Source organism: Parasteatoda tepidariorum, chromosome 3, assembly GCF_043381705.1.
Source record: "Parasteatoda tepidariorum isolate YZ-2023 chromosome 3, CAS_Ptep_4.0, whole genome shotgun sequence".
NCBI lineage: Eukaryota > Metazoa > Arthropoda > Arachnida > Araneae > Theridiidae > Parasteatoda > Parasteatoda tepidariorum.
In genome coordinates, this window is record NC_092206.1 from 7,391,756 (window position 1) to 7,402,378 (window position 10,623).

At 32.6% G+C, this 10,623-nt stretch overlaps 2 protein-coding genes across 2 annotated transcripts; one reads left to right on the top strand and one right to left on the bottom strand.

Moving 5' to 3' along the window:
* Positions 1–1,951: 1,951 nt before the first annotated feature.
* LOC107455485 (innexin inx2-like) lies at positions 1,952–3,482 on the bottom strand. The gene has a single exon (XM_016073070.4). It carries the CDS (start codon positions 3,313–3,315, stop codon positions 2,200–2,202), a length of 1,116 nt encoding a protein of 371 aa, XP_015928556.1. The 5' UTR covers positions 3,316–3,482; the 3' UTR covers positions 1,952–2,199.
* A 4,314-nt stretch (positions 3,483–7,796) lies between these two features.
* On the top strand, positions 7,797–9,180 carry LOC107449959 (innexin shaking-B). The gene has a single exon (XM_016065652.3). It carries the CDS (start codon positions 8,010–8,012, stop codon positions 9,135–9,137), a length of 1,128 nt encoding a protein of 375 aa, XP_015921138.2. The 5' UTR covers positions 7,797–8,009; the 3' UTR covers positions 9,138–9,180.
* Positions 9,181–10,623: the final 1,443 nt, after the last annotated feature.

A 10,623-nucleotide genomic window follows, 5' to 3' on the forward strand; every position in this document is an offset into this window, starting at 1 on the left:
GCCCTTTAAATATTGGGGGTAACTACACTCTGAGAAATATGATCCCTATGAATGGTTTTTTATTTTATTCCATAACCGTTGTTGAACAGTCGACCCAATTCTGGATTTACGACTATCAATGTTCAACTCTGTATCCTTGTAATTTTAATCCCAATCCAGAAGACAATAGAGCTCCTGGGTCAGTACTCCCAGAGATATTGATTTGTTATGGGAACATGGAGGAATTTGTGACCCAACAGATTTAACGTGCATCAGTCACCATTTACTACACGGGGAGTCTTCGGCAAGTGGAGATCGAACCCACGATCTCTTCGACATGGGCCTAGTGCCCTACCAACCAGTCTATCACGACCCGCTTTAAATCTATTGAGATATTTAATTTTATTATTTCTTTGTAATATCAGCATGCCAGACTCGGTTGAAAGCTTTAGTTACGTCCAACATTAATGGAGGCCGAAATTTGCTTATTTCTAAACCCCTGCCCAATGAATTCTAAAATACGAGTAATTTGTTTTGTCGTATCAAGTTCCTTCTGAAACCATATTGCTCATCGAGGAGCACGTGCAAATGATTTTCAAGTTTATTATAAGTAATACGTTCAAAAAAAATTCTGAAGGTTGCTAGTAGGCTAATTGGTTTATGGTTCTGTGGTATAACCGTGTCCTAGTTAGGGGTTTCGGGGTTAACTGATTAACTATTACGGTTTTAGGGATTAACTTAGTTAGGCGTTAACTGGGTTAGGGGCTTAGGGATTTACTTAGGGGTTAACTGGGTTAGGGGCTTACGAAAGAGAGCGATGGTGGCTTTCTTCCATTGTTTAGGAAAGTGGCAGCTTTTAAGATTATTGTTAGGTGATGAATATAATTTATCTGATAGGGCTCTGTTCCTTTNCCGATCCCCCCCCTCCCAGATTGCGTATTCGAGTGTTGCGATCGCGCATACTGTGTACAAAGAATCATCCTGACTAATTTGTTCGGATCTTCACGTAGTAATAGTAGTTTATTTATGTCGAGCTGCACAATGGCCATTGGCGTCGGTTTGGGAAACAATACCTGAGGATGATCCGAAAACCTGATATCACAATTTTGCTCTTAGACCTATGCTTCCCTGCATCGGTAGCCCGACAACCTACCTCAAATATGCTAATTAATTAGTGCAGACGATATTTTAAGTTACGAAATCAAACACAAAAAACATACCTTCTCTTCGATGGCCTTAGATTTCTGGCCCTTTAAATATTGGGGTAACTACACTCTGAAAAATATGATCCCTATGGATGGTTTTTTATTTTATTTCGTAACCGTTGTTGAACAGTCGACCCAATTCTGGATTTACGACTATCAATGTTCAACTCTGTATCCTTGTAATTTTGATCCCAATCCAGAAGACAAGAGAGCTCCTGGATCAGTACTCCCAGAGATATTGATTTGTTATGGGAACATGGAGGAATTCGTGACCCAACAGATTTAACGTGCATCAATCACCATTTACTACACGGGGAGTCTTCGGCCGGTGGGGATCGAACCCACGAACTCTTGATCATGGACCAGTGCCCTACCAACCAGTCTATCTTTTTTTTTTACACAATTATAAGATTCGTTTATCCAAAGATAATTATATTAAAAGTTTTTGTAAAAAAATAATTTAGTATATTTTACTATTGTGTTTAATAATAGTCGGAAAAAAATTTCTTATAAATTTTTAAGTCATTTTAAAGAAAGTAATTTTATAAGGCGAAATTTGAACGAATAGGTCCTGAGAACTTAAGTCTTAAAGAAGTCGTATATTAAATTCTACAGAAATAATTAGTCTGTAGGTTCGGACAATTAATGCAATAAAAATGCAGTAGAATTAATATTAATAAAGTATTAAATTATAATTAAGTAAATTATAATAGCAATAAAGTATTAAACAATAGTTTATCAGGAAGTTTTCATGATACTAAAACACATTTTCCCAGAATTCAAACTCTATATTTATTTAAATTTTCATACATACTATAGCACTTGATGGTCTAATACAGAAGTATTGCCTTCAATTTCATAGAATGTTCAATTCTTAAAATGTTTAATGATTTTCCTACTTCGGCTCGCAGCGTTTCTTAATGCTCGTTGCCATTTTTTTATCAATAAAATCGGAACTGAACATGAATAGTTAAACTCAAATACACTAATAACCTTCTAAAACTCAGTAGAATATTTAAACGGGTGAAGTAGTATCAGAGTTATCAAGATCTCTTGGATATTCATCACACATACAGATTTTATTTTCATCGCTGTCAACTTCGTAAGTCTTGAATTGAGACACCACTGTGATTTTTTCCAACATTTGGGCAAAATCGATGTCGTTCATAACCCTTTGGAATCTAGTCAAGAAGAACCAATCAGAGTACGACAGTCTGCTGCACAGAGATTTCAGAATCGGTCTCTCCGGTAGGGGCGCATAAAAACGTGTAACATTCATTCTCACAGAAGGTATTAAAAGAACGATTCGAAACACCAATACGATTCCAGCTGAGATGGTTAAGAAAATATACCAAGCATGGACGAAGAGAAACATCAGCATATATAGTTGGTTTAAAGGCAACAGGCACGTACCACTGTATTCTTGAGCAGGTGTGAAATGTCTATAAAGTTCATGATAGGTACAGATGCCGTATTTGGGGAAATAGAACAACTGGAAGTCAGACCAGGTTTTAATTTGAAAATGTAGGAAATCGGGCACACCGGTAACATCAAAAAAGTACACCAACCACAGAGTATGCGACAATGCCACGCAATAATTAAAGATCTCGCACAAAATGTAAAAGCACGTGTACAGTTTGTGCTTACCTTGCGTAACCAGTATGTACTTGGCAAGATAGCAAAGTTCCATGCTCCGTTTCTCTCCTTTATAACATTCGATGCCTGAGGTCAAACGACATAAGTAGCCAGATTCATATGATTTCCACAACAAATGAGGCAGGTAGAAATTAAAAGCATGCACCAGGAAGAACAAATTCACCCAAGAGTAGTATGTTTGGTACCTTCGAAAACCCCGAGTACTTGGATCCGCTGTAGTAACGTTTACATCATTAAAATGTTCTCCAGGGAGGGAATAGACATTACCAGCATAGCAACCAGTTTCTATAAGGCGTTGAGAAGCAGAAATGTTGGTAACTTCACAAGCAAAAGTGTTACCAAGAAACAGTCGACAGGTTACAATTAAACAGAGTGTTACCAACAGCAGCACAGTCCATCTGTAGTGCAGGTAAAATATGAAATTGTCTGGTAGTTGTCGCTTAGGAATCAGCTTACTAAGAAATTTTGGAGACATGTTTGTCTTCGTCGGAAAAATAAATATTTTCCAAAGGTTTGTTGTTTAACAAAAATTCTTTTGGATGTATGTTTGCAAGGAATGCAATTAGTCTAGTCCAGAAATTATAAAAAAGGAAATAGGTGAGGTAGCTTCCGTGTTGTTTATCACACGAAGACGGAAGCAGGTGTATTAATGTTTCTCGCATCTTTTTCTGCTACTGTCACATTTCTCTCAAACTGAAATATTAAAAAAAAATCATCGCATTTTCATTTCAATTGAATACTTTCCTAATGATTTAGAAATAACGGTCATTCGTGTCGTTTAGATGGGAGGGAAGTAGCGTCTTTGTACTTAATCGAAATTTCGAAATCCGATTAGAAAATATATAAAACTAAATTATCACGTTCTGCATATATAATTAAAAACATCAACAACAAAAAAAGAAAAATAGAGGTGTCGTAAGAGTGAGATAATGGAACATTTGCCTTGCTATACCCACGCGGATGATATTTGAAAAGAAAAAAAAATTAAAATTTCACTTTTATTTCTATTTATTTTTAGCATTGGAAATACGAAAACCATATTTTCTCATATAGCTGAAATAAAAAGTAGACAGTAATCTCCATGTCTGTAAGGGCTCCACACAAAGAAATTTCTTATATATCAAAATTTTAGATTTAGAAAGAAAAAAAAGATTCGATTCATTTTAACACTCTTAGAAAATTATTAAAGTGGGTCCCCTTATGCTCGTAATTCCTCACCGGTAAGGGCAGTTAATGTTGTATAAATAAAATATAAAAAAAAAAGACTGTATAAAATTTGAAGAAATGAAATTTGGGAAACTTAATCATTATATTTCTTAAAGAAATTGGTAGTAATTCTTTTTCCACTGGAAGAAATTATTTAAAGGATCCCGCAGAGTCTAGCGACGGTTCCGTAATATTGTCCATTGGTTATTAACTTAATTGGCGATGTACAGTTGAACCCCGTTTTAACGAACCCCTATCTTCCGAATTTCGCGATTTAACGAATTTTATGAAGTTAAAATGAAGTAGATTAATAGGAAGCAATGAATAGCGGCAGAGAAATCAATGATAACGAATCTTTAAAAGTGTTACTGTTACGTGAAAACTGTTACTTTTTCTGATGCTTTGCATGATTTGGAATTAGTGAAAACTTACCTAATGTAGCAAGATGAGAATGAAGGAGTATTTTTTTTCTCTCCATGACGTCGAAAAAGAACTTTTCAAAGTATGAAATCATGGAAATAAGCAAACCCTCCTAACGAAATGCTTTAAAATTTCAAATTAATCTGCGCGTAATCGTTTTATTCGCGTAATCATTGCGTAATTAATCAGAGCGTAATCATTGTATTTTAAATTCCTGAAAAGTGTAAGATTTCTATTTATTTTATGTATTAGCTTATTAGAGAGGTTCGAATATTTCATAAAATTAGTCAGAGCAGCGATGGCTCAGGGGATAGAGAGTTCGCCTTCCAATGAGGTGATCCGGGTTCGAGTCCCTCAATCCGCATCCGGCTTACACCGACCACGATGCTGACATGAAATATTCTCAGTGGTAGACGGATCATGGGTTAGAGTCTCTTTGCGGTCAGGCTAACCGTGGGAGGTTCTCGTGGTTTTCCTCTCCATGTAGCGCAAATGCGGGTATAGTTCCATCAAAAAGTCCTCCACGAAGGTAAAATTTATCCCAATACTTGATCCACGAGTTCCCTTGTCTTCTGGATTGGGTTCAAAATTACAAGGTTACGGTATAGAATATTAGTTGTCGTAAACCCAAAAATTGGGTCAGTTCAACGACGGTTATAAAATAAAATAAGGTTATTCAATTTTTTTAAATATTTTTATTAAGTTTTATTTAATGAAAAGATAGATTGTAATATAAATTATCACTTACAAGAAAACGCTCTACACTGTGTTTAGGGAAATTTCTTCTCATACAAGTTCCACTCTCAAAAACTGCCGACGAGTTGGGAATTTTAAAAAAATGATCAAATTTCTTCTCAACTGCCTTCAACGAAGAGATATTTGACAAATTATTTCTGGAAACATTTTAAATTTACCAAATTCTAAATCAGTGGAAAGTTTGACAAAATTTCTCCTTAACAGAGCAGAGTATGTTCCCTTGATAGAAAGTTAAAGTTGAAAAATAGTTATGTTTGTTTGAGTTTCTTTTCAAGGTTCAAAGAGGAAAGATGTTAAATAATACAGCAGTAATAACATTTAATTAAATTTTCTTTAAATTGTAATTTTGTCTAACATAACCGTACCGAAAATTTGCCAGCGGTTGTAATAAATACTCGAAAGATTAGATGAAAAGAAAGTAAAAAGAACAGCCTTCGTAGAAAAATGAAATTAATATAGTTTATTAAATTCTAAGTTTAAGCGATTTAAAATAATTTTAAAACACGCTATTTACATTGTAAAAATATGTGTGCAAAAATAAGAAAAGTTTAGCCCCTAATTTTTTTTTTTTTTTTTTTTTTTTTNTTTTTTTTTTTTTTTTTGTCGAAAATACCCCTTCCCTGAAAACGATAGGAGTAATGGGGCAGAGATACATAAAGTTTGAAATTAAACTCTTAATTCCCGAACGACTGCAGCTATATTTGTAAAAATGGTATCTATGTATAATAAAGTGACTACGTTTCACAAATTTAAGATACTTTACAGCGCCACCTGGTAGAAAACTGCAGAGTTATCGTTCGAACTCGAAAACGGTAAATTAGAACAATGTAGAATATCAATTTAATCTATAACATTTCTCTCGGATATTAAAAAAGAGAAAAGAATGCCTTTTTTTTCCTGTTTTGAGCATTAAAAATAATCACTTATGAAAAACATTTTTCTCGTGCTTCGCAGTATAGGAAAAGTAGGATTTAGAACCAGATTTTGAAAAAGACTTACTAATTAGTTTTCTTTTTTTTTTTTTTTTTTGTAGTAGTAATGTTTACAAGGTTGAAGATAGTCTGCAACTTTCTTACGCACATTTTTCCTTATCCTACACTGTCTTCGAAATAGGTAACGTCAAAATTTTTCACTGAGTGGCGTAGTAAGCCACCTAATTTTGTAGAATATAGCCATTTTGCGATACATAGGCACCATTTTCATAAAGTTAGCTACAGTCGTTTAGCAGTGTAGTGGTTTTCAATGTTTGTTTTCTTTTCTTATTTGAGCTTTATGAGGTGGGAAGTTTATTTCATTTGTGTTAAGATTTAAGAATAAATAAATAATTTTGAAATATTTCAGAACATACGATATTCTTTTCTCTTTTTATTAGCAGTTTGTAGAGGCCATCATTTTTATTTTGATTGAAATTAATAGAATTTTTTTTATTTGATAAGTTCTTTTTTTCATGAAGGGGAGCATCATCCTGTTCATAAACAAAGTTTGTGTTAATTATTGATTCATTTATTTATCTCAATACAATAATGCTAATATTTTGGGATTTTTAACCTATAAATGATTTCCAGATTTAGAAGGGAAAAAACAACTTCTTTAATGCTCATCATATTGAAAACATTAAAGGTTGCTATAAACCAATGTATTATGCGGAATTAAGAAAAACCGTATCGATTCTACAAGTGGTGTAAGCGGGATAAAAAAAAGAATCAATTTAAATACTTGAGGAAACTTGGAGATGTTTCTTATGAACAACTTTTAAATCCACTAAATTTCCTCCAGCAATCAAATAGGTTCTGATTTTTCCGTCCCGCCTTCAATTAATTGAAATCCTCAGTATATAAGTTAGATTTGTAAAACGTTTTCGTTTATAATTCCAATAAATTTTATTCATCCAAAAAATTATGTTCCTTTAATAAAAGAAAAAGTATTCAGTTTTTGACTATGGACCATTTTTAAGATAATTTTCACATTCAGGCTTTTTCTTTTGAGAAATTTTTTCACACCGTTCGTTAATTTTTTTTTTCTTTTTTCGCTGTTTCAGAAAAAAAATTAACAAAAATTTAAACATTTACAATTAAATTAATTCATCTGAGAAATATATTATGAAAAAAGAATTCTTCTAATATTTTCTCTAATAAAAAATTAATATTGAAAAAAAAAACAGGCAAAATAATAACAGTTATTTTCAAGGTTGCCCCTTGCACTCGCTGTTTAAATTTCAGGATTTTAGCACAAAGGCTGATAAAATAAAGACATACAAATAGACATTTAAACTCATTCTTTAGTATTTGCATATTTTTTTTTCGTGCTCAAATATTAAACTAGAGTCAGGATTATAAAATAAAACATATCTGTCTTGAAACGGAAAGCCACGTCGTGATATTTTAATAAATATCAACACTTTTTAAAATGATTCACCGCTTTGTATTTTAAAAAATTTATTTCTTTTAGCACTCATCTTTATTTTCTAGCAAAAGCCATAAATGGATGAAGAAGAAAATTTTATTTCTCTTTGTTTCCTTCAGCACGATTACATTGTTCGCTGTTTTTATTTATTTTATCTTTCATGATTTCCTTTTGTAGCTGCATCAGCAGGTTGGAAGGGAGGGGGGATCAAAATAATTCGCTGAAGAAAAAGAATCTTATGGCAGAATGACCAGTTTTGAAAGGAAAACTTGCCACGTAATCATGAAGTGATTTAAAATAATTTTTTCTTTTTGAAAATTCGATTTTTATCTTGGCTGGTATTAAAGGAAATTAAAATTGTCTATTGAACGTTTTGGAATAAAAATGATGAAAAGAATTATTAATTATCGTATTCGTTATCAAAATTCTCCTGTCAGATGCAGTTTCGTATTTCGAGTTAGTGCATTATGGACACCGAGCGTTCTGCTTTTCTTCAGCCTGATTGTGAGCAGCAGACTTGCTTTTGGCGATTCTTTCTCATGCTTGGCTCCTCCAGATGTGATTCCCCAAAGTTATTTGGAAGTTAAATGTTACTCCGAATCAGTTTATGTAATTCCAACGACACTGTTTGGCAGAGAACGTGGATACAGTTCAATGTCTCAGCCGTCTGATAACTTCTTAAAATACCAATCCTTCTACAAATGGGTAAATCTGATGTTCCTACTCCAGGCATTTGTTTTCTCTCTGCCATATTTTGTGTGGAAAACATACGTATCCAGTTGCAGCGCCATTTTGTTAGAACGCTGCGAAAGTTATGAAAAGGAACAAAAGAACTCATATCTCAATCGATTTGTTAGTTACCTGTTACTTAGCCGTGGAAAACATAAACTGTTCACTTTTCTTTACGTAATTTTGGAAATCTGCAACTTTGGGATTTCAGTGGGACAATTAATATTACTCGTGAATTTCTTTCAAGCAAATGGCAACACCACAACAGAAGTTTTTCTGCCGGTAGGTTCGCTAACATGGTCGGAATACCGCGAAATTTACTTTCCTACGTCGGGGATGTGTAAATTTTTTAAATATAGTGCTTCTGGCGATCGGATCCACTTTGAAGCTGTGTGTATTCTACCCCTTAACCATCTATTCATGATTCTATTTTTTATCACAAGATTATGGTATGTATGTTTGAGTATTCTTACAGCACTGGCCTTGATTTATCGTTTGGTGTCTATTCCAAGAACCGTAAGAATCAACATTCTCAAATCAGTGGACACTTTATCAAAGAGATCAACTTTACAAATGATTTGCAAAGAATTTTCTTACAGTGATTGGTTCTTCCTCGTAAACGGAACTAATTTTTCAGACTTTGATTATTGCTGTCTTCATGAAAAACTTGTAGTTGCGATGCGATCAAAAATTATGCCTTACTTTAAGGAGAACGAGAATGGTTCCTTAATACTTGAAGTACCAAAGGAAGAAGAAAAATCTATAATAATTTCTGATTTATAATTTTTATAACTGTTTCAGATTAATAAAAAATTTCCATTTGTAATAGTTTTAATAATATTTAACCTATAATTTCTAGAGATGTACCGGATCCAAAAATTTTGTCCGGTACCCGGTGAAAAAGTATCTCTTACCCGGTCCCATTTGGGGTACCTTTGTTACCCGGTGGTTCCGGATACTAGGTAAAATTTAGATTTATTACCTGAGGTAATTTATGTCGCCCCAGTAAAAAAAAAAAAAAAAAAAACATGCTTTTATTTTTAGATTTTTTTAAAACTGGACTTTAAAAAAGTTTTCAAAATGAATTTTATATGACAGTTCGGATATGGAATGTTTAACGTAAAACTTTGCAATGAAGTGGAGAAATCTTTTACTAATAGTTACGTAGAGTTAATTTTTTATTTGATTTACATATAAATTTTCAATTCCATTTATTAATGTAGTATTTGTTAAACGTAGGATGTTTTTAAAATATTAATAAAATGACGGTATATAGAATGAAAAATATGTTAGCCATCATTAAGAATTTTTAAACATTCGAACTATAAACGTAATTTACACACAGAGATCTACTTTAGTACACTATTTTAAACTTTTGGTGAGACATTTTTTTCTTATACCAATGGTGAACAAAAGATTCATATAGCAATTTTGTTGTTAGAATTCTATTTCCGTATAATTTTGATTTCGTTCAATTTTCGTATTTTGTCATTTAGAATCGCATTCTTTAAAATAATGTAAAATTTTTATACCTAAAAATTCACTTTTTTAGACTATTATAAGATAGTTTAATAATTACTTAAAATTATTCTTTTACTTAGAATATACAGACCCTATTCTCCAGATTGCAGTCCTTTTGAGGGTCTACAATCCGAATCTGTGGAAAAAAATTATGTTTATTCTGAGAAAGTATGTCTATGTGTCTGATCACGCAATTTAAAACATCGTATGTACCTCGGTAATAGAAAACCTCCAGCACAGCAGCAAGAGCTACAGATTAGCACAGTATCTGCAGATCATTTCACACCTTAGATTTTAAAGAATAAGAGAAAAACTGCTAGTAGGGGGGAAAAAATGTGATCTTCAAAAGGCGATCACAGGTTACTCATTGGCAAAATGGTTGCTGTCTAATTTCTTTTTTTATAATCAGTCAGTTTGAGACCCTCTTTATTTGTGATATTCACCTGAATTAGCATTGAAAACGATCCAGTTTGAACTGTAGGATAGAATTCCTGATTCTCAATTAAAATAAAAATATCGCTCAAATGATGAAATTCTTTTATCAGGGATGAGAGTAGTTGGAAAGTAAAAAAGAGGAAATTCAGGAATGTGTGTATATATATATATATATATATATATATATATATATGAAAATTTGACAGTAAAAGTGCAATTTTTAAACTTGTAAACCATGTAATTATAAATCCCGATGATTAATTTTAAAATTGCATGAATATATAAATATGAATCGCATGCATGATTTTAAATT

Excerpts from the sequence above, each read along its gene's own strand:
- LOC107455485 (XM_016073070.4), bottom strand. The coding sequence starts at position 3,315 with ATGTCTCCAAAATTTCTTAGTAAGCTGATTCCTAAGCGACAACTACCA.
- LOC107449959 (XM_016065652.3), top strand. The coding sequence starts at position 8,010 with ATGATGAAAAGAATTATTAATTATCGTATTCGTTATCAAAATTCTCCT.